At 43.1% G+C, this 20953-nt stretch overlaps 1 protein-coding gene across 1 annotated transcript in view; it reads right to left on the bottom strand.

Annotated features, from left to right (window-relative positions):
- The window catches only part of AGAP1 (ArfGAP with GTPase domain, ankyrin repeat and PH domain 1), a 254411-nt gene that overhangs the window by 92468 nt on the left and 140990 nt on the right, over positions 1 to 20953 (bottom strand). Inside the window, exons 11-12 of the mRNA XM_088523675.1 lie at positions 15901 to 16069; positions 565 to 726 (exon numbers count right to left, since the gene is read on the bottom strand). Coding sequence (XP_088379801.1) covers positions 565 to 726; positions 15901 to 16069 — 331 coding nt within the window. The remainder of the gene's footprint in view (positions 1 to 564; positions 727 to 15900; positions 16070 to 20953) is intronic.

The raw sequence follows: 20953 nt of genomic DNA, 5'->3' as shown, positions 1-20953 counted from the left end.
CACCCCAGCCCTTGGCCCACGCTCTACCCTGGCACACCCTCCGCTGAGACCAGATGCAACATTTTGCTATCAAACACCCTATAGACCTTCTGAAAAACCAAACCCTCAGCTTAGTGTTAGAATCCAGCCATGGTGAAACACCATCTGGAGCAGCCTTTGTTCATTTTAATACCATTAAACACTCCACATCGAAAACACTACAAGGAAAAAGCAAAAGCGTATGCCAGTAGTGTGCATACTTCAAAGCAAGATCACTGCAGAGAAAAAAAACATGTCGATGAAAAGATCTGACAGATAACCTGCTAATATTTACTGTCATACAGAACAAGAAAAAAAGGATATGAAGCAAACAACCTATACTACATACCTGAAATTAAAATCACGCACTACAATTACATTAGCTCTTCCTGATAAGGAAATAGTGGATTGATCCGTGCTCTAATTTCTCCTTTTCTTTCAGATGTGGCTTACGGCATCTGGTTGACCATCAGTTTTTACAGCAAAATACAAAATTCCCCCCTTTCCCCAGACCAAGCAGACCCTCCCCAGCTCCAGGTTTCTTACCACTGCTAATGCCAGAGTTTGCAATGACTGTTGCCTCACTCCACTGATCTGCACTGGAGACCGAGTAAGAGCGCTGATGCATGCCATCCGGGCGGCTGTTGAAGGAGACTAGACTGATCCCACTGGCCATCTGAGACACAGATGTGCTAGTAGTCACGTTCCCTAGACGTAAATGGAAAACAAATTGGTGTCAATAAAGAAGACATAATTGATTTACATGAGGATGGACGGGGGCATCTTAACAGAGCAGAAAAAGAGATTACTTAACCAGCACGGACAACAAGGCACCACTCCCTGCACCTCTGAGGGCAACAGTTCCATTGGGGCACAACAGATCTCAGCAGCAGTGAAATCTACCTAGGAACTTAAAACAAAACAAGCCTAGATTGTGTTTCCCACAAAGCAGATGAACAGTCTTCCACAACCCTGCTAGCAGTAACACTTTGTGCAGCTTTTTCCACTGCTATAGGTAGATGCACCACAGAACACTGGGTTAGAGCATCCAGGACCCAGACTGAGCATGGCCAAGAAATTAATACACGAGTACTGCAGTTTACACAACCGACCGAAACCTGAGGCAATGCAGCCAACTCGGAAAGGTTAAGGTAGCCTAACACTATAAAATTCAAGTACACCTCCCCAAAAAGGCAAAATACAGAGACGGTGAGTAAATAAGTGTGAGCATTGCGAAGACCAAGCAAAAAAACCACAGATTTTTAATTGTAAATCAACGCAGTGACACAAATCGCACAAAACAGAGGCTTCTTCCATCAACTGCCAGAATCGTTCCCGTTCATCCTGCATAAATGTAACTGGAGGGCTGTTACACAAGGGTGAGACTAATCTAAAAGAGTGCTGAGACTAATCTAAAAGGGAATAATCTTAAGCAGTAAATACTAGGAACAATTTTAAGTTTTTTTTCCATGATCCATGGGGGCTAGAACAATAGTATGTTTGGAAGGAGGAGGCACGGACAAGCTCCTCACTTTAAAAATGACGAAGTGACTAGGTTGAGTCTATTTTAGAGCCAGAACAAGTAAAATCCTTTCCAAAAACTCAGATTTCTTGTAGCCTTCCTCTCAGTTTGGTATGTGTCCAAGAGCTTGCTGCACAGTTTGGGCTTCACATTTTACTCCACACCTAGCCCAAGATTTATATACTGCAACACGATAAATATTTTGCCCTGCTAGGTTCATTCTCCACAGCAGGCTATTCCAAGGAGTAACAGGCACTAGTGACAGTGTGAGAGCCTGCTCTCCAATGGCACCCCACAAGGCTTATGTGGCTTTAAGAATATTCTTTAAAAACAGGTGTAAAGGAAAGAAACAGGCGCAAGCTCATAAAATACCCTAACACTTTGCATTTCCATTGCACCTTCTCCTGATGAGTTCAGAAAAATTAATGAATTAATTTTCAATGCTCCTGTGAGGTTGTTAATTATCTGCTATCATTTCCCACATTTTTTCAGAGGTTAAATGACCCAGGGCCACATAGGAAGATTGTGGCAGACTTGAAAATAAAACCCAGATCTCCTGACTCCCAGTTCTATCATTATGTCTTTTCCCAGAGCAGCCTTTGGGAAGACAGCAGAGCTTCGTGAACTACTTTGTGTTTATTAGAGCTGGCATAATTGTCCCTTTCTCTCCTCCCCTTTCCCAAGACTAATCCTTGACTTCAGTCCATTACATAGGTCCAGCACTACAGCATTTGTCCACCTGTGTCTTGAACGTGCTCATTCAAACTCAAGAGCTTCTGTGCAGCAATCTATCTCTCATACCAGTTACAGATACAAAGAGAGTGAACTTATCTGCTCGGCTACGTGAAGTCTACAGTAGATTTTCAAACCGAGCTGGCAGCGCGTTAGCCACTGGCACATAATTCCCCTCTAATCACTTTCCCCCAGCAACCCTTTTGTCCACAAGAAATCCAGAATCGGAGTGTTATCTGTGACAGTGTTGAAAAAAATTGATGCCTCCAACAACTGGTGCCCTTCAGGACATTGTGCGTTTGACCTACCAACTGAAAGCAATTTGCTAATGCTAGTATTTTAGCACCTTTTAAAGTCATCTTCCAAAGAAAAGTTCAGCAGAGAAACCATGCCTACAGAACTGAAGGCACTAAGCAGAGGTTCAAATTATAGCTCAGTATCTTAAAGTCGCAAGAGTAAATGGAAAGCTGACACTTCATATTTTGAGTTCTCTTAAAAGAAATACGTCTTTCCAAACGAATCTTTGCAACGCAGTCAATGCTCATTTTGAAATGATCAGCCAGGCTTTCCTCTAGTTCACACAACCCAGAGAAAACACGAGCATTAACACATATGTTTTGGTGAGGATGCTTTATTAATGGAGCAGCTGACATGAAGAGCTTGAGAAACTTGAGAACTGGGCCAAAAGAAAGTCCCAGTGGTTCAGCAAGGGGAAGTCCTTAGTTGTCCCCCCAGGCTGAATTACCCCATGTAGCAGCAGACCTGAGAACCAATTCAAGGGTCCAAAAGAGCTACCAAGAGGGCCAAAAGCCTAGAGCACATGTCCAAGGAGCGCTGCAGGAGTTGGGCTGCTTCAGTCTGATGAACAGGAGTCAGACGGCTGATCTAACAGATGCATCCAGCTACCAGAAGGAGATGGAGCCAAACGCTTGGTTATCACAGATGATACAGAAAGTGGCAGCAGCCACAGACTGCAGCTTGGAAACTTCCAGCGTTAGAAACCCCTTCACCTGGAAGATAACGCAGTGAGGACAGGCAGCCTGAAGCAGCTGGAGAGCCCCCATCCCTACAGGTTTCCAAAACTCATGTGCACAAAGCCACAACCGAACTTAACCGGCACTGCTGACAGGCCTGCTTCAAGCAGGAGGATCGAGTGGGTTATCTAGATGATCTCCAGAACAGCATTCCAACCAGCATTCCTAGCATTCTGTGGATGATTAAAATGCCTCCTTTTTGTCCCCTTCCTCTCATTTTTCTTCAAAGTAAAGAAACTTTTAAAGCTCAAAAGCTACACACACAAACACATACACAGTTACGTAATACATGGCCTCACAGAAGTGTTCCTTTTTTTCTGACCTTGCTGTTAATTTATTAGCCTTTAACTTTTCAACCAACGTAACTAAGTTTGCCAACCAAGGTTTACAGGTGACAATTAGGTGGCAGGTTAATCCAAACTTTTTGCCTTGTTTGGTTTTTGCTACAGCATCTTTTGCAGCATCTGTGGCCTATTACTGGCAAATGGCTTTGGAAACAACTTATTTTTCACAAACAATTAGGTTCCCCATCGGGAAACAACCCCCTCCTCCCCTCCAAGTGCCTGACAAATAGCATCTACCCTGCTGGACTGAAGAGCAATGCCACAAAAGCGCACTTTTAGCCTGTAGCTATCTTTCATTCGGCACCTAGGAAAATGGGAAGCTGCATTTGATGAATTCTTGCAAGAGCATCTCCGCAACAAAGATCATGAAGGAGAAAACGGGTGTGTGAAAGCTGAGATGGAGCTGAGATTCCCTCGACATCATGGCAAAACGGAAAACAATTACTGGATGCCTCGGCCTGGGTGACACATCCCCATCAGTCTGTGCTGGGTGGCTGAACTGCAGAGAGAGGCAATACTTGTGTTGGCATCTTCTGCCTAATTCACTGATTTTTGAACACAAGTATCGTGTTGCTTCCTAACCATCATGCAAAAGCAAAGCTTTAGAAAGGATACCTGGCATAAAACCAGATTTTCTGCCATTCCACCAGCACCAAAACCTTTAGTCTGCACTCTAATGTCACCTTCCGCAACTCCACAACCAAGGTTAAGACATTACTTTCATCTACTGAGGAAGTGACTTATTCTGCAAACCAAATAGGAATTTTTCTTTCACTTCACATTTGTGAAAGCTATGGAGTATTAGCAAACAATAGTGGCCAAGTCCCTATCTTTTGTACTTTGCTAATCTACGATGCAACCCAATCCAGCTGCCTTTCCTGCTGCCACAGTTGCCACAGTCCAGCAGCGCTGCTACCAATTTGTCCCTTTATCTCTTGTGATAACATTTATTCAAGACCAAACTCCACCTTCCCCACTCTGGGCTATAAAGGATCCTTAGGTAGACCTGAAGGGCCCACTCACACAAAACAAGACTGCAATGTCATTCGCTCCACCAATACATTCAGCTCTTAGCCCACCTTATGAGTTAGAATCTTATTTAAGACATATCATTTCTCAATCCATTGCTATTTTTTTCACTTCTTAAACCAACTGATTCCAGCGTGCTCAGAACAAGTATTTTGCAGCACCAGTCTGCAATAATGCTGCCCCATCAAAATGAGAACTACTGAAATTCAACCGGTTTACTTCATATGCTGCACAAAGCTACAACACAGTCCTATATATATTTTTTTTTGCCTTGTACAAAAGGCAAATCCCAATCTCCACCTCCAAGAAATAATCTTCCTTTAAATACTACATTTTTGGTGGTGGGGGGAACACATTATCTCATTGAGAAGTAAATCATATATATTGAGGAAGACATAGCATTAAACATTTGCATGTCAGGGTTCTTCAGGCAAGATCTTGATGCATTTGGCATCTGTTGTCCCCTCCTATACACACACACAAACATATGGAGAGAAATATGTACACACACATATATGCTACATACATTCAGGTATCAGCACTAACGTGAAATACATGGTGAGCTACCTGGTCCATTCTGCAGCTCTGAAAGAGGCTTCTTCAAATACATCATATATGCATCAGCTGGTTGCTTAAGTTGATTAGCAGGGGGCAGTTAAATTACTATGCTAATCCATGTATTCTCAGCACTGTTTCCTTGATATGGATATGTGTATATGCTTACTGGGAAGCCTTGATTAGTTCAAGCTTCAATGTGTCAAAGGCTCCAGATTCTTTCCAAAGAATAATTTTAGCTGTACTCACATCCCTAAAGTGTAGGAGCTGATTTGAAAAGGTACTTACTTCTACCATATGCTATTTTTCTTTAAACAATTTGCATTTCAAAGTAACTACGGCATTTATATTTGAATGAATATCAGTATGTTGCCAGAACTGGTCTCAAATGAGCAAAAAAAGATGCTGGTCTCCTATTGAACAAAAGTGTTTTCATCTACCGAAAGGGCATCAAAGGAAGAGTTCCTCTTTCTAGCTCTGGACAGCTTTATTAAAACTATCTTCTCTGATATTATAAAATACCCCGTTACGGGTGAGCTTACAAAACGTTCAAACAATTAAGCTCTATAAAACCCATCCAAATTAAGATTCTTCACAGTAATTTCCAGGTTCGGGCAACGTTTAACAGAAGTGCCTTCGAGAAAAGTGAACACTCTCATCCACAGTCCAATTTATTTACCCATCTATTCAGCATAAAAAGCCTCAAACAGCAAAGAGCAAGTCAAGATAAGGGACTCAACATAAGAGGAATTAAGCCGAAGAGGGTGAGCGTGCCTGGATGTGCGTGCACATATTAAGAGGCTGATGGAAACAACTGCACACCGGAGGCAGACCGTGTATCTTGTTTGCCTGTGCACAGAGGACTCACTTTGGCTCTCGGTACACAGCTCAACTACCGCTTCTGCTTTACAAAACAGACTATTAAGGCAAAGTCTGATTACAATAATTAGAAACACTGTGAAAATAACTAGAGATTTATACGAACACGTGACCAAGGAAGCTGTTAGGTGCCAACCTAACCAAGAAACAAAGGTGCTGTATGTTAGAAAAAAATTACTAAGATATACCATAAATATGGTTCATAATAAATGTTGCCTTACATGCACTCAGCAAGGCACCTAACAAAAACAAACCACGCAGGGTCCTTGTTGGGTTGCTGTTGTAATGAAACATGATGGTGGACAGCACTTTAGTGTCTCCTCTTCTGCTGTATTTCAACTTAACAAAAATCTCGCAGTGAATCATCACTGGGCAGCGCAGGTTATTTTAATGGACACATCACTTTAAGCCTTCACCAACTATGCCGCCCACCAATTACAAATGCAGAATGAGTATAATTCACAACTGTACCATAAAAAGCGAGACACAAGCGACTTCAGTGTATGCAAGTAGTCTTCATTCACAGCTGCACACACATTGGTGCTTTCCCACCAACCCCAAAACAAATCATTTAGCTGAGGAAGGCTTTGTTCAGAAATACAGCTAATATACTCAGTATATGTTTGATATAAACGGATGATGCAGGATGTGTGAAGAACTCTATTTTTCTTCATGAAGCAGCTGTGTGGGAGACCCCCAGTGAATGACCACACAGAAGCAGAGAAGACTGAATCAGATCAACTATAGCCCATTTCTATGCCTGCACTATAACCATGTTTTATTTGTGCGACGCTCTTCATGCTCGCTATGAGTTTCTCTTCCAAAAAGAAATAAACCTCTGAAGGCCAGAGGGCTCAGCTCACCAGCTGTTAGAACTAATGAAAAATACATTAGAGCTGCAGGTCAGGAAATCCTGACTCCTTATATCAGAGGGTTAATTGTTTCAAATCATGTTGGGTGAATTTACGCTGCAAGAATACTGCGTATTCTTGAAATGCCCTCTAATTCAGTAAAAGGCACCGTCAAGTAGATTGGATTGGCAGTTGGTCTGCTGGTCTCTAACCATACCCAACATCGCTCTCTGAAGCTTCCTCCAGCACTGGGGTGCAAGAAAGAGGCCACTTTGTTAGTTGCAAAAATAGAATAAGTTTTCTCTCCCCTAGCTTCAATTCCATGTCACCCTCATGAAATAACTCCAAGAGTTTTGCAAAAGTTTTTTGGTGGGCGTAACTTTTATAACAAGTAGCTAACCATTTAAGCAGTGCTGCTTTTTGCCTTCACTGCCTTCTGCTCTACCTATTAATATGAAAGTTGGAGCAGCTCCTGCTTCAGCTGAGAAAAAAAAAAAATGGGGGGAATGCCTCTTCCAGGCTCTATCAGCTGCTTCCTCCGAACTCAACATCAGGCTTTTGAAGATACATCTTCCCTTTCCTTGTCAACTCCAGAGCTGGTTCATGCCCGGCTAGTTCAAATGCTATTTATTTGCCAGACAGCATCTTGTTTTTCTCAGTCAAGGGGGTCAGGTTGGAAAAGAAGGTGCTCATCAGTATGAACACTGTCAGGCCAGCTATCAGTTGAGTTTGTGAAAGGCATATTGGTGGGGGAAAACACAGCATTTCTGCCTCAGCCTTATCGAGGACCTAACATAACCTGCAGAGATTCACAGATGGGAACGGGAAAGAGCAAGACAACGGCACCTCTCAAACGCACCCTCACTGGGTCTACTTGAGACTCTCCTTCAATACGTTAACACCCATTTGTCAATACTGTAGCAAACGACTTGCATGTGGGTTTTATTTTTTAAGACTTTTCCAAACGATTTCTCTTCCAAATGCCTCTCCCAAAGATGAGCAGCTATTTATGCAGAAAGCCCTTCCATCTCACAGCCTGACAGCGCAGCCACCGAGAGCCCGGTGTGATTAGCAGCGTCCAAAGCGAGAGGGGTCAGTACTAATGAACAAACAAGGCAACGCCAAGAAACAGCCCGGCAGTGAGGGAAGCCGTGCTGGGAGTATAACGAGAACTGCTATTATTTTCAGAGCGTGCCCAACCAGCAGAGCGAACGTGGTGGAAAGTCCAGGCGTCAGAGAAGACATCTCTTCTAACAGAAGGTTAAACTGAAGATCTTCACCAAACGCTATGGCTCCAGGTTTTAGCAGTTTTTATTCTTCTGGCGTTAAAGCATGCTTCTGAGCAAGTTTGCCTATGAAATTACCATCAGGCATGATACTAATTTTTGCAGTATTTTACTACATAACGGTTTAGATAAATAAGATATGCTTCACTTTCTGGGCAAATCCTGCTTCAGGTTACCACTTTCTTAAAACACTGTAGCTTTAAGACCTAGAAACAACCATTTCATATTGGCAAAAGACATTACTTTTTATTGCTGGTATTTGGTCACAAATCCTGTTAACAATCACAAATTTAACCTTGCAAAAGTAACGCAAAACGCACTAATTCAGCGGCATTATGCTGCCTTCATATAAAGCAAAGCATGTGTAAGGCCCTGAGGCAAAACTCTAAAATGTTTCCACTAATACTATCTGTGGAAATTACTAATATGAAATTGCGAAGGGGTTGGGGGTGGGCTCACCTGTGCCCTGGATGTACATCCAAGCTGGCAAAAATGGATCAGAGCAAATCTGGGAGCCCTCGAGCCTCCCCAAACCTGGAGAGCTGCAGCCAAGGGCCTCTCCGGGATGCAAGAGGGCATCCCAAGAGCTGCTATCCCAAGATCTTCCGGAGCAATTGAAACAAAGAAAGTTTTTTGGGGAGGTGAGAAAGAGACAATAGATACGAATGTGATATCACTACTACTACTTCCCCTTGCCTTTTTTTTCCCTTTTTTTTTTTAATAGCTATTGCCACTGTAACAGCCGCTAAGCGAATGCATGTCTGCAGTGTGAGCAGTTTTGATAAACAGCCTCTGCGGGCCACACAACGGGGATAATGTATCCTTAAGTACTGCCAATGAGCTGCCATTCTGCACAGCCAATTACTTCTGTGCGTCTGTCACTCAAAGGAAAAATGACTGAGCCCATTAGATCAAACCTTTGTCACTGTTCCTAATGCACTCTTAGGCCTCATTAATCTGAGGGAGCAGCAACACAGCCGCCGGTGCCTCATTGCCTCCCCCACAACAGGCCCACGTGAATCTTCTCATCTCTCCCCCAAGTGCACCGCGTTAATCAAGCTCTCCTTATTACCCCGGTCCCTGTCACGGCGGAGAGCGCTCTCTCTCTTAAATGCTCTCATTATGGTCCATCTTTAGAGCTGGCTGAGTGGAAAGGGGGAGAGAGGAGGAAAAAAAAAAAAAAAAAAAAAAAAAAAGAGCCAGAGAGAAAGAAGAGGAAAAAAGCAAGTCCGATCACATTAATATTCATGACAATAATTAGTATTCTAGGTCACTGAATATTCATGCTATTAGTTTGGTTTTTTATGGGTTTGCTGGATGTCCTGATTGCTGGAGTGTGGAGGAAAACAGCATGGCTGGGACTTTAGATGTTAATGGCAGCTCCACACTTGAAACACATCCCCCCCCCCCCCCCATTCCTCCCCTTTTGGTCAATCAGCACCAACCCTCCTGATGGCTCTAATATTTTGAAATCACTGGGGGGAACGAGCACTTCTGCAGAAGGTCTCAACATGCAAGGAGTCAGCATGGCAAGGCTCAAGCATCAACCTTGGCCACATGAGCCCTTGCATGGATTTTATTGGGGCTGCCATTGAGGCCTGAAAACCAGGGGTCAGGCTCCTGTCTTGACAGCAAATGGCTCTGGCTTGGCTGGCATCCACCTTCGTCTCCGTGAAGGTTCAGGGCATGTTTGTGCTCTTGGTTGGAGGTTGATTGCCGTTAGAGTGGCACCATTTGCCGAGAAAGAAAGCCGAAATCAGAGCAAATGCGTATTTGAGATTTAGCAAACTGTTTTAAAATCAAATAGGTACTTTGTTAATGCTATTATTTTCCCTACTTCCTTTTTACCTAATAGGAAAAAATGCTGGGCACTGCAGGCGAAAGTTGACTTCTCCCTAGTGATGGAGAGGGCAAACAGCAACGGGAAGCGATTGGAAGAGATGACCTTGAGGGATCCCTCTCTAGCAGGATGAAAGGGAAGGCTCCAATACACTTAAAACTAGGCTTATTTTTTTCTCTCCCTTTAAAGGGTGCAAACTGACAACTTCTCCTTTTGCTTACCGTGGCTGTATATCACCACACTAACAGCAAACCCAACCAAATGGAAAATTGACTTGGGTGATTAATGGCAAAAATAAGTCCCAAACTTGCATTTGCGATCTGTACTACAAGAGTAAAACTCAGGCTCAAGTTAAACGGCTGAAAATGTTGTGTATTAACTCCAGACAACCCATACACTACACTTGATTACGTAATTCAGACAAAATACTGACGACCTATAGCCCCTGGAGAACTCTATCAAAAACTGGCATTGCCAAATCTGAGATTATGCACTGCGTAAGTACAAAACCTCAAGGCACCTAAGGAAAAAGAGCTCGGAAGATTCATGATCCAGTTAGACAAGTATTCACCATCGCACCCAAGACCAACAGGGGTCTGCCCAACAGGGCTTGGGAGAAATTGCCTGCAAGCTCTTGCCTTGCTACATGTTTTCACTAATTATTAGTCTGACCATAACATCTCAATTCTCTCAGTAGTCTTCGGTTCAAAAGAGATCACTGAAATGACTATGAAAAGATCGAACAATTCAGTAGATTTTGGACTAAGACTTGACTCCATGAGGCATCATCACAGAGCAATGCCAAGGTTTTACATCTGCTTTCTGGCATGAACATGCTACACTTCATAGGCTATTGAGCTCTCCAGGTCTAGCAATGCAAAACTTTGCAAAAAATGGCTAGGCCAGTCTCATTAAAAAATAAAAAATAAAAAACACACAACACTAGTAATTCTCTGACTTTTAAAAGCAACATCCGGAAGGCAGTCTGCAATAGCTCAGCTTCGTTCTAAGTGTTTCAGTGTAAAATAAGATTGCTTAATAACCACAGCATATAATTGATAGATGATCACAATTAATAACAGACAGAAAACTCACATTTGTAAGAACAGCATCTTCACATTTTTATAACGTCTGAAGTGTCACATGCAGTTAGTAGATAACAACCTTTAGCATACTTAATGATGGCTATGGAGCTATCACATTGTAGGATGCTTCACATACTGTACATTCACTATTGAAACTAAATTTAATAGCCCCAAATTATTTAAATGAAGTGCTAATCAGGAAACAATTTGTCTCTCCACCATAAGCTATTTTTAGATGTGAACTTTCTACATCAGTGACTTTTGCTGCAGCTCAGCCTTTGGGTTGTTTGGAGAGGAGAAATAAATGACTCCTGGGAGACGTTTTTGAGGAATATGGAGTTCACCTTTGGGTCGCTATTTCAAATCTAACCCAAGCTGGCAGTAATTGAACCTGGGACCTGCTCCTGCTCCAAAGTCCAGGAGGATGGAGCATCCTCTGGAGAGCACGGAGGACAGGGCAGCAGCCCGTTCACAGGTGCGCTGGCTGGGGGGAGCTGCCACTGTATTCTGCAGCTGGAACTCAACTGGTCTCACAGTTATCCTCTGTGGCTGCCTGTTTTTATCCTGGTCCTTAAGAATGAGGAAAAACAGTCTTGCCCTGAGCAGGAAAAGTGCCACAGAGCAAAACCAACTCAAGGGGCTAGGAATGGAAGGTGTTGAAACTTTACCTTCTGTATGTGACGTCTATGTTAAATAGACCCAAGGGATAAAATTTCTGCTTACTGCTTGGCCATTATGAATCACCTCACTAGAAAATTGAACATGCAGCTCTCGAGTTTGTCACATCTCCCTTATCAGCCTGGTTCCTCCTCCTACTTCTACTGTAAAATTACATATGGCAGCCAGGCCTGAGATCCAACAGCGTGGTAGTTAACATAAAGAGAACACACTTGTAGATTATTTTTCAACAAAATCAGAAACATCCCACCTACCCCAATATTGATTATTTAAAAGTCCACAGGTATGACGACTTGCCCAGGGACAAGGGGCTTTTCAATTTTCCAAATTCAACTAAGAGACAAAGAAGCAGTTATCTATCCAGCAGTCCTGGGCTTCAAACTTACCAGTTATACGGTCTTTCACCCAGGCTGTCTATAAATATGCAACTGAGGATTACATTTTAACCATCAGAGGTGGCATCAAATACCTGTAGTTGTTTTTAAAGTTGGCACTGAAGCTCTTATTTAAGGGACATCTTTATAGCATTTTATAAACCATTGATCCTTTGCAATTTGTAAGTCCTTTTGCCTATTTCAACAGTAAAATGATGCACTGGCTTTTTTTTGTTTTGTTTTTTCTTCTTTTTTTTTTTTTGGACATTTGAAGCAAAAACAAGTGCAGCCATTTCTAGGGACGTGCTGAGTGGAAAATAGGTAATTTCAGAGAAACCTTTGTAAACAAGCTCCAAAATCTTCAAGCTCTTGAAGCAATCGGAGTGGGCCTGAGGGCCTGAGCTATCACAGTGTCTAAGCCATGACGATGAATTCAATTTCCAGGGGCAATCTTAAGTGCGACCTTTCTTAATTGACTACTGGTCGTCTTTTCCGATCATAGCTTTTATGTGTACAATTACATAACAGCTGAAGGAAAATAAGCAGTTCCTGATCACACCAAACAATTAAATGAAGAACTGTCCTAATTTTTAAGCGTAGAGAATATTACTCTACTGCACATATCAAGTCTATGATGGCAAAAACTTGAGGGTAATAAAAAGAAAAGCACAGTCCTAGGGAAGAGCTGGTATCTTTGCAAACCTACGAAGAAAAAGGCAAGTGCTGATCCCTCCTGTGCTCAGTCCACACCTCCTCCACACAGCAGATCTGGGAAACCTCCCAGGAGAAAAAAAGCAGCACCAGACAACTTCAGTTCTGTCATCAATTTTTAGGTGTCACTCAAGATGAAGACACCATTTTGTCAACACCGCGGCGAAGCAAGCTGCGAGACAGTGACGTGGACATAACAAGGGAGGATTTGCAGACATCTGCAGTCGCCTGACAGCTGCACAGAGAGCAGAAGTCCCCTGACACCGCAGGGCTGAGCAGGGAAGACCTCTGCATCCGCAACACAACAGGAGCTGCTGCCCTCCACGTGAAGAACATTACCCAGAGACTTGGTGTTGGCTGATTTCAGTACAGCTTGGAAAACATTACTTGGCTTTCTTAGAAAAGCTCCTTTCTGTCCGATGATGATCACTCTGCCCAGAAATGCAATAGTCAGACCCCAAAGGTGGCTTTTAGCCTAAGAAAGATTGAATGAAGGAAGCCTTGAGAAGTGTGAAGTTTTGGAGTGATGCAGCAAATCCACCTAGAGAAGGAAAAACCCCGAAGAACAGGCATCGCTGCTGCTGACGCATTCATTACATGCACTGATCCAAATTTCAGAAGCAAGGGCCATTAGGAAAAATATTATGTGAAATATAATCTCAGACAGGTGTGCATCTTACCTGACCTTTGTCTCACACTAAAACCTTAACCCTCTCTCTGCAATATCCCCTGACACCCAAACTCGACATGAAGCAGCAGGTAATGATATAGGGCCATGGTACAGGCTTGACTGCTGTCACATAGAGGTTAGCTCTGTTTAGTCTGTCCCATTTTCACCTGCTCCCCACTCTAAGCTGTGGCAATGCTTTATAACAGTTACACTTCCAACCAGTGACAGGGGTAACATAATTAAGAGATCAATGATTGCTTCATCTCTGGGAAGCAAGCCATGGAAAGACAAGCAGATCAAGGCATTTCTGTTAGTTAAAGAAAGACCACTGTAGTCTTCCAAATTTTTGACAGGGGAAATTAAGGTACTCTTCAAGGGAGTAGGGATTTGAAAAATCAGGTTCAGCTTGGCTTGGATGCAGTCTTTACATTTGGAGGGCAACAGTTATTAAAAAAAAAAAAATCTCCCACAAGTAGATTGAGCAGTGGCATGGGACATCACCAACAAATAAGTCATTTTCAAACTAAATGACAGGAACAAAAGAAAGAAAGAAGGTCCAACTCTTCCCACCACATTCTTCAAAAAACATAAACTAAAAGCAAAACCATTTTCCAACTTCAGCACTTCCCTTGTAAAGCAACTGCTGTAAAGTGAAACCTCAGGGTAGCCAGGACACATCTATACCGGACAACCCTATTGCCAGACACAGTGGCCTACTGAGCAGTTTCTTATAAAGAAAGCATTACGTATGTAGAGTCCTGAAGCAAAATGAACATTGCATTTTTCATCAGTCTTCTACTTGCATATAGCAAACCACAGAAACTGCATGCTGCAAGCATCGTATTTGCGCATATCTCACAATAATGTGTCTTTGCAAAATTTACTGGTCTGAAGCAATCAAATAATTTTTGCCTGTTTCAGGGTGTCCAATTTTTTAACCAGAAATCTCTTATTTGGATGTCTTTCCTCAGATCTATTGACTCAGTCATCACTTATCTAAATTATGGGATATAGCGGAAAATAAAAATATTCCCCCCCCTCCAACCCAATCATCTAAATTAAATGACAAAATGGAAAAAACAACCCAACCATGAATAATTGTCTCCTATGAGCTCTTCCAGTGACAATGGCAGCTCTGTGACTCTCGAGGGGTAGGTTACAACTTGAAAAAGACTGATGAAATCACAGCTTCAGACAGTTCAGGTCCCCAGCCAAACTAATAAACAGCCCTGTGTGGCATGTAGTATCTGCAGGGACATCTTCTCAACGGCACCACTGTAAAGCCTCAAAGCTTTTTTTTTTTTTTTTTTTTTTTTAATATTTGTCTCATTCAACAGCATCTGAAGTCAGAAGGAAAATACTCCTCTTCCCCTAACACGGCAAAATGCACATCACGAAAACGCATGGAATTGCATCTTGACTTACAGCATAACTGCTACTATTCAGGCGAAGACAGCTGAATAAAACAAGTAAGCCGAGTTACTTCTTATGACTGCTTACAGAGCTTTATACTGGTCCTACCTGCATGGTGCCTACTGCACACGGACAAAACTGTATTTGGATGGTTTGGTCAGCTTGTGCTGGAGATGTCTACATGAATCATAACTGGAAAAAGCACCCAGTGATTTATGAGTGTCATCCCAAACATGCCAATTAAACTACCATACCAACACTATACAATGAGTTTGGTATAAGCTGTGCATTTTACAAGATAACTCGTCTTAAATGTTTTTCTTGCAAGTTTTAAAAGCCATTTAGCTGAATGGACAAGTACTTCCATGAACAATAAATCAATGCTTAAAGCTAACAAAGAGCTCTAAACTACCTCCATAAATGAACCAAAATAGCTTTCTACAAAAGTATCTGCCTGCTGTAAAGTCCAAAATTACACATCCCTGGAAAACTAGAATCAATTGCTGTGGATCCCAACAGCAAACCAAAAAGAGCCTCTTCAAACATTACGTCTCCTGTTTTTGCAAAGCAGTGGACCTCACAGAGCTGTAGTGAGTCAAAAACGGTTGTTCACAAGTGTAGCTTCCATGAAATTGGGCTGTATATTTTTGGCAAATATGCAGGAATAAAAGATGAATATTGAAAGGCATGCAGAGATTAACAATCTCTCATAGAAGACAGATCACTAGTGAGAGAGCACTTATGTGTTTACCTGTCAATTGTTACTTGGATCTGTGAAGTATTCCAGGGTGTCGCTCCCATCCTAAGGCTACATGTGAATTATATGCACACTGGGCAATGAAGCCCTTCCTTCTTTTGCCCAGCATGGTAGTGGCTTACCTGAATTCGCCGAGATGTGTAAACTGCTCATGTCCTTGGAGAGACCGTTCGTTTTGGGACTAGAAATGGGCGCGCACGCTGACGTAGCTCGGGGTGGCCTCTTTCCCGGAACTTTCACAGTAGTTCTCAGCAAGTCGATTTCTTTCCCGTGAACATTCTGCATATAGTCCTGGTAGGAGGGAAAACAAAAACAGCATCAAAACAAGCAGCTCTACAAGCAGAAGAGCTAAGGAAACCTGGCTTCTTCAGACTTGTGTCCTACATCATCTGCCATCATGATGACTGTGCTTCCTCCTTCCTTCTACGCTGCAGGGAGTCCTATCCACACTTTTCCTATAAATATTACACAAATATACATCAGAGCAGACCTATCTCATGAAGGAATTAGCTATTTATACTAAAGACCTGGGTATAGGCTCATGAGTGTGTTTAGATCAGAAACCGGAGGAACTGGAATTCCTTCCAAGATGTGGATAAATTTAGAGAGACCTGTGCAATACTGAGGGCGCCCACACAACCAAAGACTCGTTGACAACAAGATTTCTTCCGGCTGCACAAGTGTTCAGGGCACTACAATACTTAGCCAGACTAGAAGGCATTATATAAAAGACTACTAACATTAACTAGGTCAGTTATAAATGTGTTGCACTGAGGCCTGTATAACACCACAGAATCAATTTTACAAGGAAATGCATGAAGGGGACTAGAAGCATACTCCACATCTAAATCACTACTGCCACAATGCAGGGAACAATCAGTTCCCCCATAAAAAACCTTTCACCTTTGACAGTTTTTACAATATGAATTACATATACTCCTCAAAACAGACTAAAAATCTACTCCTGTACCAAAACCATCATTGATCTGCAATTAATTAAAAAAAGGCAACAGAAAACCCCCGTGTACAACCACTCAAGCTTCTTCTCCCAGCTGTTTGGGAATTATTTACAGTAAAAAAGGGAGCCTGGCTGCTTCACTGGCTGAGGAAGCGGAGCATTGCTGCCCAAAGAAACAAAGGCGATCCATTAACAAAAACCCGCCGCGCGCCGCTAGGAAGAGATGCACAAAACTACTTCTCCTATAAATTACCAAGTTGGCATAACTTTCCTGTTCAGTGTCAGTTCTTCACAAATTAAAATACAATAACTAGAACATAATTGAGCATTTATTGCTTATGGGCTCGAAAATGAGGCTTAATCAGATAGTGACTAAACCTCAGCATGTACTCTTTTTAATAGGCACGTTTTATTTAACATACAACAGCCAGTTTGCCGCATTTAAAATTGATAATGAAGGGTTTCTTCCAAATTCTTCAGATGAAGAGAGGCTACAATTTCCCTGCTACCCCGCCAGCATGGGGGATGTGACAGAGCGTTATTAAAGCACTTTTAATTGAGTAGCACAGGCTTAGGTGAGCTATAAACAATTCAAGAGAGTAAGCCAATGTTGGCCAACAGGAAATAAATACCCTGTGGCCTCTGCGATTGTTATAGGAAAGTGCCCAAAGAGAACAGATGCCACGTAGGTATTAACGTCAGCTTAAATATTTATAGGGATAGAGCAAATGTAAATAACAAGGGCTCTTTGATTGTGTGCGAGAGGCATGGCGCTAATCTGCGCATTTCCCCGAGGAGGACGAGGGGAGCGCGCCGAGGTGCGCGGCCGCCCCCTGCGCCTCCCGAGCCGCGCGCGGGGAAGAGAGTTGAAACTACAGAATAATGTAGCGGCTTCAGAAGTGCAATGGACGGTTTGATCAGATTAGAACAGATGAGGGTCTCGCTGTCATCTGGAATATGCTGTGTTAAAGAGACAGCAAGGCTGATTTTGATATGCAAATGTTACAGAGATAACTCCCCTAGATGTTAGTTGTAGAAAATGCTGATCCGAGAAAAAAGGGGAAAAAAAACCCTTTAACAAGGCATGAGGGTAATTCAAAGCCAAGTACTTTTAAACAGCACTTAACAAGTCCCTAGAGCCCACTCAACAGCGGGCCACCCCAGAAGTGCCATCTTCTGCCCCTCAACAGCTTGAAAAAGTAGTAATTGCAAACCCATTTGCATTTTTCTTCTCAAGTTGTCCACGTTCATCATTTAGCAATGCTGGAAAAAAAATAATAATAAAAAGCAAGCAGCAAAGCAAGGGGAAGCCTCCCCAAACATGGTGCTAACAGGATAACCGGGTGCCTGCGTCCCCCGCGCCCCTGCTCTCACACCTTCCCCGTCGCTTGTTTTTCACATTTCGCTCCTAATTATGTTGCATCTATTGCCATACACTTAATTAGCTGCATTAATGTGATTTCTTTTCACATAGTCAAGCAATTAAGAGCTATGATTGAGTTTCATTCAATTAGCCTCAACAAACATGCTAATTGATGTCCCAGATGCAAATGAGGTGCAATGAGAGAAACCTGCTAGCAATTGAGAGTTGTGTGGAGGGACCCTTGGCTCCGGGCTTGCCGGCAGCAGTGCCACTTACCCCGGCTATCGCCTTCTGCGGAGCCATGCCATTAGTGCCTCCGTGTCCCCGACAAACCCCTTCAGGAATAAAGGGTGGCACCAAGCCCAACTGACAGCATCTCCCATTCTCATGGCCACGGGGAGCATCTTCCTGCAGCACAGTAGGCAGGTTAGATCGTAGAGCGACTCAATTTCTTTATCTGAGGACCATAAAAGGTCTCCAGCTCATCTCCGAGCTGCTGAGATACCACGCAGGTAATGGCCTACAGTTATCAGTAACTGGCGACTTAATCTTAGTCAGCTCGGGGGCAATGCAGCTTCTTCAAGTTAAGCCCGGGACACATCAATCAATCAATAATCCCGAAAAAACACACTCACTGTATTGATTCTTGTGGCTTTTCATCCCAAGGTTACCCTTGGCAGTTTGCTCAAATATAGGGCTGCCGCAGTGTTAATTTGCCTACTCAAGGCCATTGACCATTATCTACAGGACTAAATAAACTGCTAAAATATCAGCAAAAAATCATAAACGCTACGTTGACTAAAGATGACACAAAGCGGTATTTGACAGCGTACTGCAAAACAAATTGCCCCAAGTAAAAAGACACAATGCGCCAAGACAGAGACTAATGTAAAGCAAAATTATTTTAGTTCTGGTCTTAATACAGCTCTTCATTTATAACAGCTACAATTAAACGAACAGAAGTTTTTTAGATATGCAAATTGAGCAAAAAGATATGTTTCCTAAACAGACCTACCAAAAAGAAACACCGCGATTTCAGGGTGCCCCTTTTGTTTTCAATGGTGATGGGTGTTAAGGAACTTGCTGGCCTGCATTGCAGTGCCTTCCTATGGCCTGAGGTGCCAGAAGAGAGACTCCACCACAGGCCACAAACTGGCCTCAGATTATGCGATACTTCCAAGCTGTCTTGTACTTTCTCCATGAGAGGAACGGGGAGGATAAAGGAGCTGCCCAGGCTGCCAAACGCACCTCCTTCACAGCCCACACTTAACACTGCTGCTGCCCACTTAGTCCCCTCTCTGGGAGATGGGAAATATGGACCCACCTGGGGGGTGGAGGTAGAAGAAACTGCTGCTTCCTGTGAGCAGATCATTCAAGCTTTGTTTCAAATACCTTAGTAAAGGGCATGTGGAAAACACCCTGAGGGTGCTTCCTCCCCAGGCGATCCTTAAGTCCTTTAAATACACCACTCTCAGGTTGGTAACATTTCAGTTATTAAAAATATTAGCGCTGGAGACTTTCCAGAGGTGGCCCTAATGCAAGAGAATGCAAGAGATGCTCAGGTAGGCTGGTTCTGGCAGGAGGTCAGCTCTGCTCTGTGTGGTCCAGCAGACCAACTCAGACTCTTTCTGTTTGAGTTGCTTTGGGTTGTTGTTCTGTCCTGGGATTGCTGCAATCTGTTTGTCTTGGCCAAAAAGGCAGAAGGCAGGAGACAAGAGCTGGGCCCTCCTTTGGCTGGGTTCGGCTGTACTGTGGTCTCCACAGAAACCGTCTCCCTTTGAGTTGTATCTTCTACACCATGGTGCTGGGTGAGTGGCACTCAAGTTTCACACCAAATGCCCTCCTCTCAGGATTGCCACGTCATAAAATTAATATTTCATTAATTTTTTTTTGCTCCTTCTTATAGAGCTACACAAGAATGCAGCCCCTCGTGTTTCTTCTGCTACGTACGTGGCCCCCAACCTTCCCTCTCCTACCCAGAAAGGGCAAAACGACAAGGATGTTGGCCGAGAACACTGCCTTTTTATTTAATCATAAAATGCGCCTTTTCAGTATAAATAAGAATATTATACCTTTTCTCACTTTGATCCATTAGAATAGCTCAGAATAACCTTGTTTTTCCAACACCAGGAACTGATCCAGGCCCAAGAAGAGAGATGGGCAGAAATTCTTCCCCATCCTGCCAGTGGTGCACACTGTGCTTTTGGGGAAAGACTTCATCGTCTTCAACTACAAGCGAGACTCACAGGGCTCAGTTTACCAGACAGGGTTTCCTGACTGGAGCTAAAATAATAAATGATCATGGAAAGGAGTTTACGGCGGGCTGGAGGACGGCATTTGGAAATGCCAAACGCGATTCCTAGTCAGGGCGCCAACAAGGCAGCCCACACAGCCTATCGTTTGGCCACTTTTGTACAAACAAACCAAAACCAAACCAAGACAAAAGAGGAGAAACCCACCCCAATACCCATGCAGACTGGTGGATGGTCCAAAGCCCTTCACTTTTTGTGTGTGCGCGCACGCCACAGTCAGACGCTTTTATTGCAAAACGCCGTCTGGAAAAGATGCAAAACAAAATTGCTAAACTGCAAGAAGAAGAAAAGGGGGGAAAAAAGGAAGGAAAAAAAAAAACACAAAACAAAAGGCCCCCTTGCCTTTGCTTATTGAGTTCAAAGGCATAACATGCAGCACCCTGCAGCAAATGGGAAGCTACACTAATTTTAAAGCCATAAAACGCTATAAAGCGCCCTGCGGGGCAGGACTACACTGAAGCTAGTTGCACCTAAATAAGACATGGTTCATTTACTTCGCAGCTTAGCCTAATGTAATCATCAGCGGATTTCTAGCCTAGAGT

The sequence above is a fragment of the Tinamus guttatus genome, unplaced genomic scaffold (genome assembly GCF_059628265.1).
Source record: "Tinamus guttatus ecotype Peru unplaced genomic scaffold, ASM5962826v1 Tinamus_guttatus_pri_ptg000197l, whole genome shotgun sequence".
In the NCBI taxonomy this organism is placed as follows: domain Eukaryota; kingdom Metazoa; phylum Chordata; class Aves; order Tinamiformes; family Tinamidae; genus Tinamus; species Tinamus guttatus.
The sequence above is the reverse complement of the archived record's forward strand: the minus strand, read 5'-3'. Positions and strand labels throughout refer to the sequence as shown.